The sequence below is a fragment of the Pelobates fuscus genome, chromosome 12 (assembly GCF_036172605.1).
Source record: "Pelobates fuscus isolate aPelFus1 chromosome 12, aPelFus1.pri, whole genome shotgun sequence".
Taxonomy (NCBI): Eukaryota; Metazoa; Chordata; class Amphibia; order Anura; family Pelobatidae; genus Pelobates; species Pelobates fuscus.
In genome coordinates, this window is record NC_086328.1 from 22247674 (window position 1) to 22270579 (window position 22906).

Genomic DNA, 22906 nt, shown 5'->3' on the forward strand with positions numbered 1-22906 from the left:
ATATAGGGCTGCTTTTAGTTCCCAGGAGGGGGCCAGAATCTGGTATCCTGCGCAGCCTCCGGACGGTTTATATTAGACTTCCTGATCACATAGAGGAGGGCGGACAGTTTTGGAGAGGAAGGGCTTGGAATGGGGGTGGGGACAGGGTGCTTTAAACATGAGGCAGTGTACTAAATACAAAGCTCAACCCGAGCTAACAAACAGGGTTTTGCCCAGCCACATCACAGGAGCAGAGGGGAGCAGATACAGGATGCAAGAGTGTCGCTTCCTGTGTTGAAATATACTCACTTTTTTTTGCCATTTACCAAGTCCAAGCACAGAACTTTTTACACAGTTTTTTCCCCTGAATGGGACATTCACTTCTGGCTGGGTACAGCTCACTGAGCCCTTAGGAACTGAATGACTTGTGATGTGGAAAGTGTCAAATTTATCCTTTGTGTTTTTAACCCTTTGTTAGCTGTTGCCAAGCATGGACAGGATGGATGTGACCGAAACCATCGCTGGTATCCAGCTTCCTGGTCACCTTCACACGGCTCAGTCCTTGCAGTACGCCCAGGAGTTCAAGTTCAGAGAAGGGGATATTGTGATCATCACCTACCCAAAGTCAGGTACCAGTGTTCTTCTGTTTCCATGGAAATGTATCATTGTGTTTTTCGCAGACTGAATATAGTTCGGGATGCAAGAATGGTTTGGTAGAGATTAGCATCTTTTAACATCTGTCCCATGGACCACAAGTGCAAGAACATCCCAAACACGTAACTGCAGAAGGTTTACCACTGAAGTGTGAATTGTTGGGAATGAAAAAATTTAAAGGGGCTTATTCACTAAATACATTTGTAGTGAATTGAAAACCGAATTGCAAAATTTAGGGCGGTTGAGGAGGGGGAAATCTACTTTGAAAAAAAACTCTCTAAATCTGCTGCAGTCATAACTTGCCTGTTTTAGACTGAATTGCGCAATTTGATATTTAGGTAACTACGAGTTTGCGTTCAGCGAATAGACCCCAAAATGAACGTCAAACCTTAGTACACAATAGCCAAACTGGGGTAAGCGTGGCCATTTTTACATAAATTACATAAATGTTATGCTAAACTGCTGCAAATTATGCACACAAAGTAGGAGGCAGGCACCAAAACCACTTCAGTAAACTTTGATAGCTTTGGATGTTGTACACCGCAGAAACACGAAGTAATCTGCATTTAAAAGGTGTATTGTTGTTTAATGTTAGGTTCATTATTATTTCTATGTGTACATCTAAGATGCACAAATACTTTATAACTAACCTGTTATAACTATTTAACCTTTTTGGCAAGTGTCTAATTTCATGATCCATAGAGTTTTGTTATTGATGCGTCTGGTTGCACAGTTCAAAGATATGGATTTTTTAAAATTTAATTCATGCCCACTTTAGCAGAGAGGAAAAACAACTTTAAAAAAAATCTTAATTTTTCCTTTCTGTAATATATAATTGACATATGTAATATCATATGGCTTTTGCATAAGCCTAAAAATGTTACTTTACCATACCATGCCATTGCAAAAACAAAGATTAAAAAAAAAAAATTCTTAATTGTCTAATCAAAATCAAACGTACAACTCGTTTATGAAATTGGTCAGATATTTTCTAAACCCAAAAAGGTATGTGTTCATTATTACAAAATAAATACATTAAAAAAATTAGAATTAATTTCGCAATCTTTCTATAGACCAACGTGATAAAATGTCTATGCTGGACACAAACATACAAATCCGATTATTTACATGTTAAAATATTTAAACTATTTTTTTTTGGTTTTCTGACAGTGCAGCTTGAGCAATGTTATCTAGAAAACGGTGGTTAGAGTTCTGAATAAATTGTTCACAAAAAAAAACTTTTCTGATAGGGCACCAGCGAATGAAACATTTAAAATAACTATAATATAATAATAATAATAGCTAGAATTTTTTCGTGACTTTTATTTCTCATGTGATGCTTCCTTGTCTTTTAAAAGTATATTGTCATGTCGCTTTAACCCCTGTATCACAACTCAACTTTGAATTCTATGTGTTGTCTTGCTCAGAAATGCTTCAGACTTGAGAAAGGAAGGTTCTCCCGAAAGCCTGTCATTAAAAATAATTCTGTTAGTCCAATAAAAAAGGTATTACGAGATACGAATTTTATCAGTTTATTACATCTACATCACTGGACAAATACGGCTACAATCTCGACTTGAAAAGTATATTGCAAATTTTGCAATTGCCCTCATAATGCAGTTCAGTCCGGGTACAGGCAAGGAATATAATGCATTGGAGGAGGAGGAAGACTATTCAATGACAGAATTGAGATTTAAACAAATAATTGACAGGAAGCCAATTTGGAGGTGTTCCATTATTTTACAGACCTAACAAAAATAAATTTGTTAAATCTAGGCGATCACAATACTATTCAAAGCCCTGGTTGTGACCATTACCTTGAAGTTGTTTACTGTTACCATTCTTCTAATTTTCAAAAGCGATATCAATGTAAATATATATCTATAAAAGGTCTGGAAATAAATCTGTAAAAATTAGGGGATCTCCAGAATGCTGAATGTATATTATGGTGTTTTCCGACTGACTGCCTCGACGTGTGGAATAAGGAAAACACTCCTTCTATGGAATCCTTAATTAAATTCCACTCCCTTTCTAAAGATGAGGTTGAAATTTCTGTCATTAACAGCGTTCCAGTTTTAACACCTCACCGATAAAATGTTTAGAAAGTTGGAGAAGTGATGGCCTATAAGAGCCAGACTTACATCAGCTAGTGGAATAGGTAAAGCTCTTCCGTAAAAAGACTGTACCGGGCACAAAGCCAGCAGAAAATGCAAACATTTCCCATGCCAAGAAATTAGGTAAAGTCACCAAATATTACTATGTAGGACAATGGTTCCCAAACCAGTCTTCTCGACCCAGCAAACGGTCAGGTATAGCGAGAATCTCCGTTTGATTAAAAAAAGGGAAACACATAAATCCTGGATTGTTCGGTGGGCCATTTTTGGAACCACTGATGTAGGATAGAACACGAGTCTCAGGTTATGTAATTTTTCCAAGTTGGAAGCCTTTAATATTAATTGTGTTGGTTAACTTTCAGATTAACTCTGTGCTACCAGCCAGAGCAGAAATGATCAGTCATTATTAAAGTCAACTGGAGATATTCACAATTAGGTTTAAATTGCGTTGGATAAAAACTCCAGACAGCAACACAAGTGCCATGTAGATTATCAATCACTGAGATTTGTTTTTTTATGAACGAAGCTATCTGCAATCAGATTTTTGACCACGAGCAAGTAGAGTCATTCATTGGTTTTATGACCCTTTTTATATTTACCCCTTTAAATAATTCATCTGAACAGAATATACACACAGACACATAGGATGACATTAGAGACAGAAATGGATAAGATGTTGCTTTTATTCCCAGGAACAACATGGATGCAAGAAATCTTGACTTTGATCTACAGTAAGGGGGACCCAGAAGTGGCGACCTCCATTCCTAATTGGGAGCGTTCCCCATGGCTGGAGCACATGTACTTCAAAGACGTTCTTAAGGAGGGAGAAGGACCCCGGATCATAACCAGCCACTTCCCCAGCGAGTTGCTAGCTCCAGCACTGCAAAACTCAAAGGCAAAAGTAAGTCTCCAAACAATGATGCTGTTGGCTGAATATAAGCTCACTGCCAAATATACCCACCGATTTTCCGTTTCTGCAGTGGTTCTCAGGTCCCCAAGGCACATCAATCATCCAGGTTCTGTCATGATCCCAAATGGAACAGAAGTAGCAAATGCTTATTTTCTGGACTGTTGGTGTGCATTGACGACTCAGTTGGGAACCACCTTGCTCTTGAGACCAATTTTTTAAAATAAGTTCCTTATAGTTTTTAACAAAGCAGAATACATGGACCTTTACCTAACCTGTTACCTATTTACTTTTCTTTATTTTTTTTTTTAAATTCTTTATTTTCTTTGTGCATAGTGGTAACAACCGTTTGCACTGCCACAACAGCTGGTGCAAGCAGATACATAAACATCATAAAACATTAGTATGGCATCAAAGACAGTGCACATTTTTAAATTTTTGAGAGTCAAGACATACGGGTTACAAGCACTATAATTTAGTTTGCGCATGCGAAGTTACATAGATCATTCTTTAAACTGTTAAACTAATGAGACATACATTTCTATCTTAGCTAGTACATACGACTTTAACTGGTATTGATCTAGCTATTATAACACATCCCCTCTGTACGACACGCTGAAAGTGCTAGCGATACTTAAAGGCTATAGGTCGGAGTAGAGTAAACTGTGTTGCCGTGGTGTGTTCAATATAGGTGCTATTCAGTTTAGAGGGAGAGGCTGTGTTACCCAGTTTATGGTGAGTCTTATCTAGGCAGTTATGTTCTTAGATTTTAGGTATAGGGAGGAAGGGAGGAGGGGAAGGGGGGGGAGGGCTGTCTGTTTGTGGTCTAGTTGGTATGCTAAGGTGCTCGCGAGCGGACCTGTGAGGTTCTAATGTCTAATAGCTACCGCCAGTTCCCTAGAGTAGGTTCAGAGATAGGCTATTTAAAGGCCAAATATAAAGCTGCTATATTCAGGAGATTAATCAGGCAGCCTGTGGGCTTTTCCCAGAAATGGGGGTTAGCAGGCCTATGGGCCGTCGTCTAAGTGCTAGCGAGCCTGTTGGTGAAGCGAACGTTGCTTTTAATAATTTGGCGTATAGCACGCTTGTAACACATCTTAATACGTTGTAACCTTAAAAACAATAATATAGGCATCTAGAGAGCAGTCAAATCAAAAGAAAGGAAAAAAAAAAAGGGAAAAAATCTTGAGAAAGTTCTTCCGGGAGGCAGGGGTGACTCTCAGCTGGTCATATTGCCCCGCTGCCGTATCTGAGTGGCATACAGTCCCGGTTAATGTGGGTTGTGTGGGATGGGTCTCTCGAGCCCTCTCAAGCTCCGGTATCCTCAGAGGGAGCCTGCCTAGGTCTTCGTGGCACAAATGTCTTGGTGCGCTCGGGGTCCCATCTGAGTGGCTGGGTCGGGTGCTCCCGGGGTGTCGGTCCAAGTATGGTCTCTCGGGTATTCCTAGGACGTGCTGTAAGTCTTTTGCGTTCTGGAGTGAGTGGACCACAAACTTGTCTTCGCCCTTCAGGACCATGAGCCATCTGTCAAGGCGCCATCTATATTTAATGTCCTTTTGCCTGAGGAGGGCAGTGAAGGGTTTCAGCGACCCCCGCCATGCTAGCGTGCCGCCTGTGAGGTCAGCAAAGAAGGTTAGAGAGTGGCCTTCGAAATCGACCTGGGGTCTGTTTTTGAGTGCTGCTTGGAGTGCGGCCTTATCTTTGCGGTGGGTGAAGCGGACTATAAGGTCACGAGTGGCGGTGGTCGGGGCTTTAGCCGGTTTTGGGACCCTGAACACAGACTCGATGGGGATAGCCTTGGCCTGTTTCGGCGTGAGTAGCTCCGTCAGGAGTCTGCGGACATAATGCGGCAGCTCCTCCGCCGGTACATCTTCCGGCAGCCCCCGTACCTTTATATTCGTGGCTCTGCGCTCTTCTTCGGCAGCGATGGATCGCCGGTCTTGTTCTTCGGTTTTGCGCTGTAAGGCGGTGATCTCTGCCTGCATAGCAGTGATGTGCGCGTCTCGTGCCGCAGAGGCGTCCTCCAGGGTTCCCAGCCTCCCAGTTATGCCCTGTAGCTCGGTGCGTAGGGCGGCCATATCCGCCTGTAAGGTGGTCTGGAGGCCTGCTAGCAGAGTTTTAAGCACGGAGGTGGTCACCGGAGCGTTGTCCGGGTCCAGAGGCTTGGTCACCGGATTAGGTAAGCGTGCAGTAGTCGGCATGTCTTCTTCTAGGTAGAAGTCGTCAGAATAGTCGGAGTATGTGTCCGCGTTGTCGGCCATTTTGGGCCTTACTGCCTCCCGAGCTTGTCTCCACAGGGCCCCAATGTCTTGGCCCTGTCTCGGTTGGTCAGGCTTCACTTTCTTTGTTTTGCGCCCCATATCGGTTTCGCCCCTTTTTCCCGTATCGTTTGATATTTTGGGGGTGATATAAAGGGCTGGAAACGCCAAATATTCGCTTTTTTCGCAGGAGCTTCAGCTGCATGCGACCTCTCCGCTTCGTGGCTTGGCTCCGCCCCTATTTACTTTTCTTTTTAAGTTGGTTCTTGCGTGTTAAAATTGTAACAAATGACAGTTCCAGTTTAAACTGCAGAAAAAGTCATGGTACTTTTTCACAATTAAAAAAATACATAAAAATGTGCTTTTTGATAAGTTGCTACATTGGTGTCAGCAGTAAAACCGGTTTAAACCTAAGGGTTGTAAATTGGATTACAGGCAATGTAAAATCAGCATGTTATCCAGAGGATCATATAAGGGAGTACCTTTGAGTTGGGTAAAACGAACATCAATATCCCAAGGGCAAGCATAGAATACAGATGCATCTCAATTATTTTTTCTTTGTAAAGTAGTTTTGAAATGTTAAATTAAGGATCTCATAATAAATATGTTTTTCTATGGATGGTGAGAACTCATGAATCATGATGTCTTTCCAACCGGAGGAAGTAGAAACACCAATATTGTAATTCTCCAGCACACTCTCTCTCTGTAGCCCCTTCCCTAGGACCCTAAGTCCTGTTTCTGCATCTCAGGAGGAAATGGGATTCATTGTAACTATGAGTAAAGCAAGTAAAGATTATTAATATTTTTTTCCCCCTCTTTGAAGTTGAGGATGTGCTCCGTATCGAAGAACAACTGTTTTTTCTGCTAAGTGTTAAGTGGCTCAAGGGTTGAACAAGCAATGCATGGTGTTGCTAATGTTCATTTAGTCAGTTAACCTGTACCCTGCATGACTTCACTACCTTTCCTAATAGTCCAATTATGCCTCACAATGTAAGTCCCTTGGGTTAACAGCCAGACTCAAGCCTATGACTTTGTATGTCCTCTCTTGAAGCACGTGCCTCTGTGTCAGTGTGCCCCCCAGAAGGTCAGGAGGGAACTATTACTGTGGAATCTCAAATAAACTGTCTGACTCCCATCAAATCAGTCAGTCAATCAGAAGAAATCTTAATAGTGCCTATGGTGGCACCCCATACCTATAAGTGACAATAAGTAAGAACAAAGAGCATGTGGAATTTTCTGCCTGAAGAGGTGGTTTTATCAGAGTCTGTACAGATGTTTAAAGGGACACTGTAGGCACCTAGACCACTTCAGCTCATTGAAGTGGTCTGGGTGCAAACTCCCATCAACCTTAACCCTGAGCATGCAATTATTTCAGTTTTTATAAACTGCTATAATTACCTTCTAGGGTTAACTCCTCCTAGACTTTTGGTCGCCTAAACGACGCTGGACGTCCTCACGCTATGCATGAGGACTTCCAGCATCACCGGAATCCCCAAAGGATAACGCTGCAGTCACACCCAGTTAAAGAGACATTGTTGCACTGTATCTGCTTTATCTTATTGAACTGGTTATAGTGTTTGGAGACCACTAGTCCTCTCATTCATTGTTAAAGGGTTTTAATGTTAAATGAGCATCTCCTCTGTGCTGCTTGGGCTAGTGAGGAAGCGTTAGCCTGAGCAGTCTTTCAGAGCATCCATTACTGGTACAAATTGGTATGGCTAGATGGAAGTGTGTGTGATCTCTACCTTTGACACACCTCCAGTAGGGGCCGGCCTTTGGGTGGCCAGAGACAATTATTTTGTTTTAAGCTGCTTGGAAATGGTTTAATGCTGAATGGAGGAACAGTGCCAGGGGACTTTAGGCACTATAACCAAGTCAGAGAGATGGAATGGTTATTGTCCCGACCGTGTTTTAATCCTTGGAGCTTGCCGTTTATTCCTTATAATTTGACTTTTCAAACCCTTTTAGATCATGATGTGGGTTTTTATCAATGTGGCTACTGCTGAGCATGCAAGGATGACTGTAATAAGAGAGTTTAAAAGTTTAAGGACCAATAACAAATTAAACAACTTATTACGTGTGTTACTGGTAATATTGCTTATATTTTATCATGCCCTGTGGTTTTAATATGTGGGAACTACCACATCTCAATTGCAGATTCTCATTGTAGAATGTACGCAGCATCAAAAAGGATTTTAAAGGGACATTATAGGCACCCAGGCCACTTCAGCTCATTGAAGAAGTCTGGGTGCAGTATCCCAGTCCCCTTAACCCTGCAATTGTAATTATTGTAGTAATGGAGGATTTATTATTCCCTATCATTATGTCAGACATAGTTTGAATCAGTCTGATGTCACTGCACTGGACAGGGTATGGAGCTGGGAAGACCATAGAGAATATATTGAGGTTTTCAAACACTGCCTGACCCAAGGTGCATCTATATGGCCAAAGGATCCGGTCATATCGTAAAGATAGAGATGAACAATAGATGAATACAGGTGATACTCGAAAAATTAGAATATCGTGCAAAAGTTAATCTATTTCAGTAATGCAACGTAAAAGGGGAAACTAATATATGAGATAGACGCATTACATGCAAAGCAAGATAGTTCAAGCCGTGATTTGTCATAAGTGCGATGATTATGGCTTACAGCTCATGAAAACCCTAAATCCACAATCTCAGTAAATTAGAATATTACATGCAATCAATAAAACAAGGAGTGTACATAGAACAATATCGGACCTCTGAAAAGTATAAGCATGCATATTATTATTATTATTATTATTGCCATTTATATAGCGCCAACAGATTCCATAGCACTTTACAATATTATGAGAGGGGGGATGTAACAATAAATAGGACAATTACAAGAAAACTTACAGGAACAATAGTTTGAAGAGGACCCTGCTCAAACGAGCTTACAGTCTATAGGAGGTGGGGTATAAGACACGTTAGGACAGGAAATATCAATCAAATATGGACTCAGTACTTGGTTTGGGCCCCTTTTGCAGCAATTACTGCCTCAATGCGGCGTGGCATGGAAGCTATCAGCCTGTGGCACTGCTGAGGTGTTATAGAAGACCAGGATGCTTCAATAGTGGCCTTCAGCTCTTCTGCATTGTTCGGTCTCATGTGTCTAATCTTTCTCTTGGCAATGCCCCATAGATTCTCTATGGGGTTCATGTCAGGCGAGTTTGTTGGCCAATCAAACACAGTAATCCCACGGTCATTTAACCAGGCTTTGGTGCTTTTGGCAGTGTGGGCAGGTGCCAGGTCCTGCTGGAAAATGAAGTCAGCATCCCCATAAAGCTCGTTTGCAGAAGGAAGCATGAAGTGTTCCATAATCTCCTGGCAGGCAGCTGCGTTGACCCTGGACCTAATGAAGCACAGTGGACCAACACCAGTAGATGACATGGCTCCCCAAATCAACACAGACTGTGGAAACTTCACACTGGACTTCAAGCATCTTGCAATGTGTGCCTCTCCATTCTTCCTCCAGACTCTGGGTCCTTGGTTTCCAAATGAGATGCAAAAGTTGCTCTCATTAGAAAAGAGGACTTTGGACCACTAAGCAACAGACCAGGTCTGTTTTTCTTTAGCCCAGGTAAGACGCTTCTGACGTTGTTTGTTGTTCAGGAGCAGCTTGACAAGAGGAATACGACATCTGAAGCCCATGTCCAGGGGCGGACTGAGAACCCTCAGGGCCCCCGGGCAAAATAAATCAAGGGCCCCCTTACAGGCCCCACCCATACTCCGCAGCAAGCGCCACCCATGTCCCGCCTCCATGCACCGCCTCCAGCCACACCCTACACAATCTTTAGACACAAGGAACAAAAGGGCAATAATCCCTTCAAGGCCCCAGTAGAGACTACAATTGAGGGCTAATGGGCCATGGAGGTGGGTCTTTCTAGCAGAGGCTATCTCAGTGTCCTTTAGAGAGTGTGTTAGAAAGAATCCCCTCCAGGCCCTATTAGAGACTAAAATGGAGTCTAATAGGCTTGGAAGGGGGTCTTTCTAACAGAGGCCATGTCAGTGTCCCTCCTGGAAACAGTCGCCTCCAGGCCCCAGTAGAGACTACAATTGAGTCTAATGGGGCCTGGAGGGGGGTCTCTACAACACTCTGGTTCCTATTCACAATATAGCAACACAACATAGCTCGCTGATACCTAGGCCAAGTTGGCTCCTCTTACCTTAATTACTGTTGTTGGCTGGCAGTCTGTGGGCTTGCTGGAAGGCTGTGGGCTTACTGGCTGCGGCTGGCAGGCTGTGGGCTTGCTGGCAGGCTGTGGGCTTGCTGGCTACTGCCGGCAGGCTGTGGGCTTGCTGGCTGCGGCTAGCAGGCTGTTGGCTTGCTGGCTGTGGCACTTGGAGATTATTTAAAGAAATAATCCATGCACAATAACCACTACTGCTCTGTGTAGTCGTTATGGTGCCAGGAGGGCCGGGCCCCCCTCCCAGAGTAAGTAGTCAAACCGTTTAAGAACAGTTTGACAACTTACCTGGGGTCTGCTGGGATATGAGGCTGTTGTAGGGTATAGGAGCAGTGGTGCAATGTGTAAGGGGTGCAGTGTGTGTGAATGGTTCAGTGTGTGTGAGGGGGTGTAGTGTGTGTGAGGGGGTGTAGTGTGTGAATGTGTAGGGTGTGTGGGGCAATGTGTGTATGGGGGGCTGTGTGTGTATGGGTGGGCAGTGAATGTGTGTGTGTGTGTGTGTGTGTGTGTGAGGCACTGTGTGTATGGTGTGTGTGGGGGCAGTGTGTGTGTATGGGGGGCAGTGTGTGAATGTGTATGGTGTGTGGGGGTAGTGTGTTTATGGGGCTAGAGTTCACTCTCACCACTGCAACCACCAGGAATCCCTGGTGGTCACAGTGTTGAGAGCGAACTCTAGCCCATAGCTCCAGGGCTAGAGTTTACTTTCGCCAGAGCTGTAACGTTGCCGTGGTAACCGCGGCAACGATCTGTGCTCGCGCAAGAAGGACCCAGAGGAGCTGCAGGCTGAGCTCCCGGGTCCTCTCTTCCTTCCTCCCCTGCCGGCTGCCCTCCTCTTACTCCCCCCTACCCCTCTCACTCTTCTTACTCCCACCTCTTCTTACTCCCACCTCTTCTTACTCCTCCCTCTTCTTACTCCCCCCTCTTCTTACCCCCTCCCCCTCTTCTTACTCCCCCCTCCCCCTCTTCTTACCCCCTTCTTACTCCCGCCCCCCCTCTTCTAACCCCCCTCCCCCTCTTCTTACCCCCCTCCCCCTCTTCTTACCCCCCTCCCCTCTTCTTACCCCCTCCCCCCTCTTCTTACCCTCCTCCCCTCTTCTTACTCTTCCCTCCCCCTTCTTACTCTTCCCTCCCCCCTCTTCTTACTTCCCCCTCCCCCTCTTCTTACCCCCTTCTTACTCCCCCTCCCCCTCTTCTTACCCCCTTCTTACTCCCCCTCTCTTCTTACTCCCCCCTCCTCTCTTCTTACCCCCTCTCTCTCTTCTTACCCCCCTCCCTCTCCTTACCCCCCTCTTCTTACCCCCTCCCTCTCTCTTCTTACCCCCCTCTCTCTTCTTACCCCCTCTCTCTTTTTACCCCCTCCCTTTCTCTTTTTGCCCCCCCTCCCTCCCCTCCCTTTCTCTTTTTGCCCCCCCTCCCCTCCCCTCCCCTCCCCTCCCTTTCTCTTTTTGCCCCCCTCCCCTCCCTTTCTCTTTTTGCCCCCCTCCCCTCCCCTCCCTTTCTCTTTTTGCCCCCCCTCCCCTCCTTTTCTCTTTTTGCCCCCCCCCTCCCTTTCTCTTCCCCCCCCCCCCCCACCTGTAGCGTGACCGAGCTGCACTCCGGTCCGCGGTGCCCGGCCAGAGTGATAGGAAGACCTGTCAGTCCGGCCGGGTACAGGAAACAGAAACTCTGCGCGGAACAGGAGTTTCTGTTTCCTGTACCCGGCCGGACTGACAGGAAGGTGCACAGTGTTTTTGCACCTTCCTATCACTCCGGCCGGGCACCGCGGACCGGAGTGCAGCTCTGTCACGCTACAGGGGAGGGAGGTGAGGTGAGAAGCTGCAGCCGCCTGAGGCTCTTAAGAGAGCGCTCAGGCGGCTGCAGCATTTAAAGGGGCGGCCGGGCCCCCTGATGGCGGGCCCCCCTCCCGGCCGGGCCCTCGGACCATGTCCGAAGTGCCCGACCGGTCAGTCCGCCCCTGCCCATGTCCAGGATCTGTCTGTGTGTGGTGGCTCTTGATGCACTGACTCCAGCCTCAGTCCACTCCTTGTGAAAGTCCACAGCACTTTTGAATGGCCTTTTCCTGACAATCCTCTCCAGGCTGCGGTCATGGCTGCTTCTTGTGCACCTTTTTCTTCCACACTTTTCCCTTCCACATAACTTTTATATTAACGTGCTTTGATACAGAACTTTGGGAACATCCAACTTCCTTTGCAATTACCTTTTGAAGCTTTCCCTCCTTATGGAGGGTGTCAATAATGGTTTTCTGCATAACTGTCAGGTCAGCAGTCTTCCTCATGATTGTGATTCCTACTGAACCAGACTGAGAGACCATTTAAAGCAGGGCTGTCCAACCTGCGGCACCCCAGATGTTGCTGAACTACAACTCCCATGATTCCCTGGCTATCTGTTTCATTGAACGAATCATGGGAGTTGTAGTTCAGCAACATCTGGGGTGCCGCAGGTTTGACAGCCCTGATTTAAAGGCTCAGAAACCCTTTGCAGGTGTTATGGCTTACTTAGCTGATAAGAGTGGGACACTGTGAGCCTAGAATATTGCACCTTTTCACAATATTCTAATTTACTGAGATTGTGGATTTGGGGTTTTCATGAGCTGTAAGCCATAATCATTGCACTTATGACAAACCACGGCTCGAACTATCTTGCTTTGCATGTAATGCGTCTATCTCATATATTAGTTTCCCCTTTTACGTTGCATTACTGAAATAAATGAACTTTTGCACGATAGTCTAGTTTTTCGAGTATCACCTGTATTCCTGTATATAATTTATGGGTTCTCACCATCTGAAAGAAAATTACTTTTTTTCAAGTAAAACAGTTTGGTTTAGTTTTGTCTGATTTTTTTTTTTTTTTTCTATTAACTCTTACTCTGTATCCTTCACAACCTGAACACAGAATTTCTGATCATATCTTCCAGGTGATCTACATCGCAAGGAATCCCAAAGACGTGGCTGTTTCCTTCTATTATTTCCATAAAATGGCCAAGTTCTTGCCAAATTTCGATTCGTTCTCAGAATTTCTGCAAAGTTTCCTGGAGGGAAAAGGTCAGATAATAGAAAATATATGGTTTGGGAGTTGCAGGATTTAGAAACTCCTCTAATATATCCCTTAAAGGGACACTATACTCATCAAAATAACTTTAGCTTAATGAAGCATTTTTGGTGTATAGATCATGTCCCTGCAGTCTCACTGCTCAATTCTCTGCCATTTAGGAGTTAAATCACTTTGTTTATGCAGTCCTAGTCACACCTCCCTGCATGTGACTTACACAGCCTTCCTAAACACTTCCTGTAAAGAGTAATCTAATGTTTAGACGTCCTTTATTGCATTAACTGTTTAGTTTAGGATTTCTCATATCTTGCTCTGTTAATAGCCGCCTAGACTCTGCACAAGCCTTCTGTATGTAATAAAAGTTAAATTTACAGAGCAAGAGATGAAAAACTTTTAAAGTAAGTTATATCTGATTGAAAATGAAACCATTTTGTTTTTATGTAGGCTTTGTCAGTCACAGTCCGGGGAGGTGTGGCTAGGGCTGCATAAACAAAGTGATTTAACTCCAAAAGGGTAGAGCATTGAGTAGTGAAACTTCAGAGAGGCATGATCTATACACTAAAACTTAAAGCAGCACTGTCATGCCGAACTTACCTTTCCCCAATCGATTCCTCTTCTCTCCCTCTCTCATGATCTGTTCTTCATTTCTTCCTGTCTGCTCTAGTTTTCTTTAAATGTAAGAGAAAGTAGGGACTATTTGTCTTGTGGAGGTTTCCTATGCCTGACCATCTCTGACCAGCGGAGGAGCAAAGTGTGCTTCATTTCCGGTGGTCAGAGAAATTTTCCCACAATTCTTAGCTTTCCTCCTTGTTCCCACGATGCTTCCTGTCAGTATTCCCGAACGTCCTGTCACTTAGACAGGACGCCGGCAAAACTGCCGAATTGCGTCCTAACAGAATGAGAACAGTTTCTCCATTCGTGTTAGGACACAATTCGGGACTTTGTTTGTATTGGAATTTCATTCTAATGAATGAAACTCCGTTCTGATTCGTGCCGCTGCCGCATCTTGCAGCCGCTTAGTAGATAACTCCCTATTTCCCAAGGTATTGGGGAGCTATCTACCAAAAGGCTGAAAGACCTAAATTGGTCTTTCAGCTACATTTACTAATATTAAGTAAACATTACTTAGTATTAGTAAATTCTGCCCCTATTTTCTACACCGCGAGTAGGGGAATGTGTATTAAACAGTACTCGGGTTTTTTTTTTTGGTTTTTTTTAACAGTGAGAAGCCACAGGCTGCTCACTGTTTAGTAGACATGCTCCTACTCACGGTATAGCTGGTAGGGGCCTTCATGGAAATTGTAATCTCCCTTATGCTATTATGGGGGTCATATTGATCCCCATAGAGTGAGGGAGGACAATGGGGGACTTAGGAAGTGGCGTGGAGCACTGCTCCCTGCCGCTTCTATCTTTACATTTTACAAGGAGGGAGCTGCGTGCCGGTAGCTCCCACCTTGTAATAAACTGAACGAACAAACAAACTAACACTGATATTCAGTGTTTGTTTGTTCGACTGATATTTCTATTCATTCATTCGCCTTTCTGACGAATGAATGAATGTATGAAATTCCCGTTCGCATGCCCAAGTGTTTAACTGGGCACGTGCGGGAATTTCCCAGCGCTATCTAGTGTGAGCAGATGACGTGTCCCACAGGGACTTCATCTACCCACACAAAGATGGCAGGGCCCTGAACATAGGTCCGGACACAAAATAAAGTAAAAAAATAGGTAATATGGGGAGCTTAGGGGCATTTGGGGGTGACTATGGGGTCTGTTAGAGGTAGTGGAGTAGGGAGGAGGGTTAAAAAAAAAAAACGGGATTCGGCCAGGACAGTGCCGCTTTAAGCTGAATTTGTTTTGGTGACTATAGTGTCACTTTAACTGCTAGTGATGTTGGGTAAAATAGAACTAAGGTACTAATTCATTTTTGTTGTAAACATTGCATGCAAACTAAAAGAAATCAATTCCGGGAAACAATACATTATACTGAGTCCCTTTCCTGATTAATCAAGATAACAAACCAGGTCTATCAGTGAAGTAAATATGGACCATGAACAATGATCCAGAACAACAAATTATGAAAACGATGATCGGAATTGTCCCAAAGTACGTAAGGTGGTAATGTGTCTTCTTTTCCCATTAGTGTCTTACGGCTCCTGGTTTCAGCATGTGAAGGGCTGGCATGAACAGAAGAAGAATCTGGATATGTTTTATATTACTTACGAAGAGCTGCACAAGGTGGGTGATCAGGTTTGAAGCCTCTATAGTGAAATATTGGTTACAGAGTAAGGCACTAATACTGAAACTAGTCCGTGAGTAAACTGGAATTGATCAGGCCATTATATAGACCACTGCACTATATGAGACCATCCTATAGACCAGGGGTTGGCAACCTTCGGCACTTTAGATGTTGTGGACTACATATCTCCTGATGCGTTCCCAGCATTATGGATGTAAGAGCATTATGGGAGATGTAGTCTCTGGAGTTCCGAAGGTTGCCTACTCCTGCTATAGACCTTTATATAGAACACTGCAGGACATTAGACCAGCTTATAGAACACTGCAGGACATTAGACCAGCTTATAGAACACTGCAGGACATTAGACCAGCTTATAGAACATTGTAGTGCATTAGACCAGCTTATAGAACACTGCAGGACATTAGACCAGCTTATAGAACACTGCAGGACATTAGACCAGCGTATAGAACACTGCAGGACATTAGACCAGCTTATAGAACACTGCAGTGCATTAGACCAGCGTATAGAACACTGCAGTGCATTAGACCAGCTTATAGAACACTGCAGTGCATTAGACCAGCTTATAGAACACTGCAGGACATTAGACCAGCTTATAGAACACTGCAGGACATTAGACCAGCTTATAGAACACTGCAGTGCATTAGCCAGCTTATAGAACACTGCAGGACATTAGACCAGCTTATAGAACACTGCAGTGCATTAGACCAGCTTATAGAACACTGCAGTGCATTAGACCAGCTTATAGAACACTGCAGTGTGTTAGACCAGCTTATAGAACACTGCAGGACATTAGACCAGCCGAGTGCTTTATATAGAATACTGCAACACATCAGATGAGCTGAGAGCTTGATATAGAACCTGGCAGTGCATTAGACCAGTGCTTTATATAGACCACGGCAGTGCATTAGACCAGTGCTTTATATAGACCACGGCAGTGCATTAGACCAGTGCTTTATATAGACCACTGCAGTGCATTAGACCAGAGCTTTATATAGACCACGGCAGTGCATTAGACCAGTGCTTTATATAGACCACGGCAGTGCATTAGACCAGTGCTTTATATAGACCACGGCAGTGCATTAGACCAGTGCTTTATATAGACCACGGCAGTGCATTAGACCAGAGCTTTATATAGACCACGGCAGTGCATTAGACCAGTGCTTTATATAGACCACGGCAGTGCATTAGACCAGTGCTTTATATAGACCACGGCAGTGCATTAGACCAGTGCTTTATATAGACCACGGCAGTGCATTAGACCAGTGCTTTATATAGACCACGGCAGTGCATTAGACCAGAGCTTTATATAGACCACGGCAGTGCATTAGACCAGAGCTTTATATAGACCACGGCAGTGCATTAGACCAGTGCTTTATATAGACCACGGCAGTGCATTAGACCAGTGCTTTATATAGACCACGGCAGTGCATTAGACCAGTGCTTTATATAGACCACGGCAGTGCATTAGACCAGAGCTTTATATAGACCACGGCAGTGCATTAGACCAGAGCTTTATATAGACCACGGCAGTGCATTAGACCAGAGCTTTATATAGACCACGGCAGTGCATTAGACCAGTGCTTTATATAGACCACGGCAGTGCATTAGACCAGTGCTTTATATAGACCACGGCAGTGCATTAGACCAGTGCTTTATATAGACCACGGCAGTGCATTAGACCAGTGCTTTATATAGACCACGGCAGTGCATTAGACCGGTGCTTTATATAGACCACGGCAGTGCATTAGACCAGTGCTTTATATAGACCACGGCAGTGCATTAGACCAGTGCTTTATATAGACCACGGCAGTGCATTAGACCAGAGCTTTATATAGACCACGGCAGTGCATTAGACCAGTGCTTTATATAGACCACGGCAGTGCATTAGACCAGTGCTTTATATAGACCACGGCAGTGCATTAGACCAGTGCTTTATATAGACCACGGCAGTGCATTAGACCAGAGCTTTATATAGACCACGGCAGTGCATTAGACCAGTGCTTTATATAGATCACGGCAGTGCATTAGACCAGAGCTTTATATAGACCACGGCAGTGCATTAGACCAGTGCTTTATATAGACCACGGCAGTGCATTAGACCAGAGCTTTATATAGACCACGGCAGTGCATTAGACCAGTGCTTTATATAGATCACGGCAGTGCATTAGACCAGAGCTTTATATAGACCACGGCAGTGCATTAGACCAGTGCTTTATATAGACCACGGCAGTGCATTAGACCAGAGCTTTATATAGACCACGGCAGTGCATTAGACCAGTGCTTTATATAGATCACGGCAGTGCATTAGACCAGAGCTTTATATAGACCACGGCAGTGCATTAGACCAGTGCTTTATATAGACCACGGCAGTGCATTAGACCAGTGCTTTATATAGACCACGGCAGTGCATTAGACCAGTGCTTTATATAGATCACGGCAGTGCATTAGACCAGTGCTTTATATAGACCACGGCAGTGCATTAGACCAGTGCTTTATATAGACCACGGCAGTGCATTAGACCAGAGCTTTATATAGACCACGGCAGTGCATTAGACCAGTGCTTTATATAGACCACGGCAGTGCATTAGACCAGAGCTTTATATAGACCACGGCAGTGCATTAGACCAGAGCTTTATATAGACTACTGCAGTGCATTAGGCCAGTGCTTTATATAGACCACTGCAGTGCATTAGACCAGTGCTTTATATAGACCACGGCAGTGCATTAGGCCAGTGCTTTATATAGACCACGGCAGTGCATTAGGCCAGTGCTTTATATAGACCACGGCAGTGCATTAGGCCAGTGCTTTATATAGACCACGGCAGTGCATTAGACCAGTGCTTTATATAGACCACTGCAGTGCATTAGACCAGTGCTTTATATAGACCACGGCAGTGCATTAGGCCAGTGCTTTATATAGACCACGGCAGTGCATTAGACCAGTGCTTTATATAGACCACGGCAGTGCATTAGACCAGAGCTTTATATAGACCACTGCAGTGCATTAGGCCAGTGCTTTATATAGACCACGGCAGTGCATTAGACCAGTGCTTTATATAGACCACTGCAGTGCATTAGACCAGTGCTTTATATAGACCACGGCAGTGCATTAGACCAGTGCTTTATATAGACCACGGCAGTGCATTAGACCAGAGCTTTATATAGACCACGGCAGTGCATTAGACCAGAGCTTTATATAGACCACTGCAGTGCATTAGACCAGTGCTTTATATAGACCACGGCAGTGCATTAGACCAGTGCTTTATATAGATCACGGCAGTGCATTAGACCAGAGCTTTATATAGACCACGACAGTGCATTAGACCAGTGCTTTATATAGACCACGGCAGTGCATTAGACCAGTGCTTTATATAGACCACGGCAGTGCATTAGACCAGTGCTTTATATAGACCACGGCAGTGCATTAGACCAGAGCTTTATATAGACCACGGCAGTGCATTAGACCAGTGCTTTATATAGACCACGGCAGTGCATTAGACCAGTGCTTTATATAGACCACGGCAGTGCATTAGACCAGTGCTTTATATAGACCACGGCAGTGCATTAGACCAGAGCTTTATATAGACCACGGCAGTGCATTAGACCAGTGCTTTATATAGACCACGGCAGTGCATTAGGCCAGTGCTTTATATAGACCACGGCAGTGCATTAGACCAGAGCTTTATATAGACCACGGCAGTGCATTAGACCAGTGCTTTATATAGACCACGGCAGTGCATTAGACCAGTGCTTTATATAGACCACGGCAGTGCATTAGACCAGAGCTTTATATAGACCACGGCAGTGCATTAGACCAGAGCTTTATATAGACTACTGCAGTGCATTAGGCCAGTGCTTTATATAGACCACTGCAGTGCATTAGACCAGTGCTTTATATAGACCACGGCAGTGCATTAGGCCAGTGCTTTATATAGACCACGGCAGTGCATTAGGCCAGTGCTTTATATAGACCACGGCAGTGCATTAGGCCAGTGCTTTATATAGACCACGGCAGTGCATTAGACCAGTGCTTTATATAGACCACTGCAGTGCATTAGACCAGTGCTTTATATAGACCACGGCAGTGCATTAGGCCAGTGCTTTATATAGACCACGGCAGTGCATTAGACCAGTGCTTTATATAGACCACGGCAGTGCATTAGACCAGAGCTTTATATAGACCACTGCAGTGCATTAGGCCAGTGCTTTATATAGACCACGGCAGTGCATTAGACCAGTGCTTTATATAGACCACTGCAGTGCATTAGACCAGTGCTTTATATAGACCACGGCAGTGCATTAGACCAGTGCTTTATATAGACCACGGCAGTGCATTAGACCAGAGCTTTATATAGACCACGGCAGTGCATTAGACCAGTGCTTTATATAGACCACGGCAGTGCATTAGGCCAGTGCTTTATATAGACCACGGCAGTGCATTAGACCAGTGCTTTATATAGACCACGGCAGTGCATTAGACCAGAGCTTTATATAGACCACTGCAGTGCATTAGGCCAGTGCTTTATATAGACCACGGCAGTGCATTAGACCAGTGCTTTATATAGACCACTGCAGTGCATTAGACCAGTGCTTTATATAGACCACGGCAGTGCATTAGACCAGTGCTTTATATAGACCACGGCAGTGCATTAGACCAGTGCTTTATATAGACCACGGCAGTGCATTAGACCAGTGCTTTATATAGACCACGGCAGTGCATTAGACCAGAGCTTTATATAGACCACGGCAGTGCATTAGACCAGTGCTTTATATAGACCACTGCAGTGCATTAGACCAGTGCTTTATATAGACCACGGCAGTGCATTAGACCAGTGCTTTATATAGACCACGGCAGTGCATTAGACCAGTGCTTTATATAGACCACGGCAGTGCATTAGACCAGAGCTTTATATAGACCACGGCAGTGCATTAGACCAGAGCTTTATATAGACTACTGCAGTGCATTAGGCCAGTGCTTTATATAGACCACTGCAGTGCATTAGACCAGTGCTTTATATAGACCACGGCAGTGCATTAGGCCAGTGCTTTATATAGACCACGGCAGTGCATTAGGCCAGTGCTTTATATAGACCACGGCAGTGCATTAGACCAGTGCTTTATATAGACCACGGCAGTGCATTAGGCCAGTGCTTTATATAGACCACGGCAGTGCATTAGGCCAGTGCTTTATATAGACCACGGCAGTGCATTAGACCAGTGCTTTATATAGACCACTGCAGTGCATTAGACCAGTGCTTTATATAGACCACGGCAGTGCATTAGGCCAGTGCTTTATATAGACCACGGCAGTGCATTAGACCAGTGCTTTATATAGACCACTGCAGTGCATTAGACCAGAGCTTTATATAGACCACTGCAGTGCATTAGACCAGAGCTTTATATAGACCACTGCAGTGCATTAGGCCAGTGCTTTATATAGACCACTGCAGTGCATTAGACCAGTGCTTTATATAGACCACGGCAGTGCATTAGACCAGTGCTTTATATAGACCACGGCAGTGCATTAGACCAGAGCTTTATATAGACCACGGCAGTGCATTAGACCAGTGCTTTATATAGATCACGGCAGTGCATTAGACCAGTGCTTTATATAGACCACGGCAGTGCATTAGACCAGAGCTTTATATAGACCACGGCAGTGCATTAGACCAGAGCTTTATATAGACCACTGCAGTGCATTAGACCAGTGCTTTATATAGACCACTGCACTGACTTAGAAAAGCCTGTTTGTGAGACCAATAAACGTATATGAAATCTTTGGTCATAAACAGAAAAAAAAAAAAAATCAAATGTATGAGTACACTTTTTTCCCTCTACTTTTTTCTAGGACTTTAGAAGATCGCTCAAGAAGTTGTGTAGATTTTTGGGATGTCCAATGTACTCCAGAGAGCTTGATGAAATCGAGAATCACAGTCGATTTCCTGTCATGAGTCAGAACTGCATGGTTAATTACACGCTAGTATCTCAGGACATCATGGATCATGAACAGAGCAAATTTATGAGGAAAGGTGAGTCTTATCGTATCTTGGTCAGTTTTACTAATCCCACAGTTAAAGAGAAAAAAAAACATGATTTGATTTTTGATTTGGGGGAAAAAAAGTGAATGTTTGTTTTATGTTCCAGGTATAGTTGGTGACTGGAGAGAGCACCTGACAGAAGAGCAGAATGCAGAATTTGACAAGGTTTTTCAAGAGAAGATGTCAGGCTGTGATCTTCGCTTTATCTGGAGCTTAGAATAGGTAGACGCCAAGAGGACATTTCGTTTACGTATCGGCCGGATGAAGTCAATCCAGGAGGCTGAGCAAAATGTCCATCTTCTGTCATCAAGTAAATGTTTGACACAAATGTCAAATATCAGGAGTTAGGAATGTTTGACACAAATGTTTCTTCTGGTTGATAAAATCTGTCCCTCACCACCATACAGGAAATCAAATTATTTGGATTATATTAATTATTGATTAATTTGAATTATAGTGCATGGTGGTGGTAATTGACTGAGAAAAGTAACCTCACAACGCTATGTCTATCACAACCGCCGATTGCAGGTATTTCAAATAAAGTTTGTAATCTCTGCCTTAGCCATACCTCCAGTTCGGATTGGGCTGTGGGTGGCCAGGGACCCTTAATGAATGTTAAACTGGTTGAAAATGGTTTGATACTGAATCTAGGGACAGCGCCAGGAAATCAAATTATTTGGATTATATTAATTATTGATTAATTTGAATTATAGTGCCTGGAATCCCCTGGCGCTGTCCCTAGATTCAGTATCAAACTATTTTCAACCAGTTTAACATTCATTAAGGGTCCCTGGCCACCCACAGCCCAATCCGAACTGGAGGTATGGCTAAGGCAGAGATTACAAACTTTATTTGAAATACCTGCAATCGGCGGTTGTGATAGACATAGCGTTGTGAGGTTACTTTTCTCAGTCAATCACCACCACCCAATGCAGCTCAGGGCTTCCCCATTACCCCAATCGGCACAGACGGGATGGACTTCTGAAGACTCGCATTAAGCCATGTATCAGCTCAACAATGTGCAAAAGGATAGTGCCGGGGGACTACAGACCATCTCATTTACTTTTCTTATATAGTTTTCTATTAATTTACTTTTCTTATGCCTTGTAGAAAGTCTTTTATGATCACCACCATGACCTAAGATGATTTGGGTTGGGTTAATTACAATGTTTAATTAGCCAGAAAAACGTAATGCAATAGATAATAGGATGACTACAACATGGCATTTTGGTTTACACAGAAGGTCTTTTTTGATATCTTCTTGTTCTGGTGCCCCCGAAATGTGCTTCTTTTAGACTTTATCACACTCCATATACAACGAACCACAAACTCAACGAGAAATCTCCACCCTCCTAGAAGTGATTTTGTTCTTTAATTCATACCCTGTTTAAAATCTAGGAAATAATTCCACTCCTAATTTTAGCAGAAGTTTCAAC

At 44.1% G+C, this 22906-nt stretch overlaps 1 protein-coding gene across 1 annotated transcript; it reads left to right on the forward strand.

The window, feature by feature from the left end:
- The first annotated feature begins 111 nt into the window (after positions 1–111).
- LOC134579293 (sulfotransferase 2B1-like) lies at positions 112–21779 on the forward strand. The gene is made up of 6 exons (XM_063438520.1): positions 112–608; positions 3440–3648; positions 13039–13165; positions 15316–15410; positions 21281–21461; positions 21577–21779. The coding sequence occupies exons 1-6, from the start codon at positions 470–472 to the stop codon at positions 21690–21692; spliced, it is 867 nt and encodes a 288-aa protein (XP_063294590.1). The 5' UTR covers positions 112–469; the 3' UTR covers positions 21693–21779.
- The last annotated feature ends 1127 nt before the right edge of the window (positions 21780–22906 follow it).

Excerpts from the sequence above, each read along its gene's own strand:
- LOC134579293 (XM_063438520.1), top strand. The coding sequence starts at position 470 with ATGGACAGGATGGATGTGACCGAAACCATCGCTGGTATCCAGCTTCCT. Across the intron at positions 609-3,439 it reads CATCACCTACCCAAAGTCAG|GAACAACATGGATGCAAGAA; the intron begins GTACCAGTGTTC and ends TTTTATTCCCAG. Across the intron at positions 13,166-15,315 it reads AAGTTTCCTGGAGGGAAAAG|TGTCTTACGGCTCCTGGTTT; the intron begins GTCAGATAATAG and ends TTTTCCCATTAG.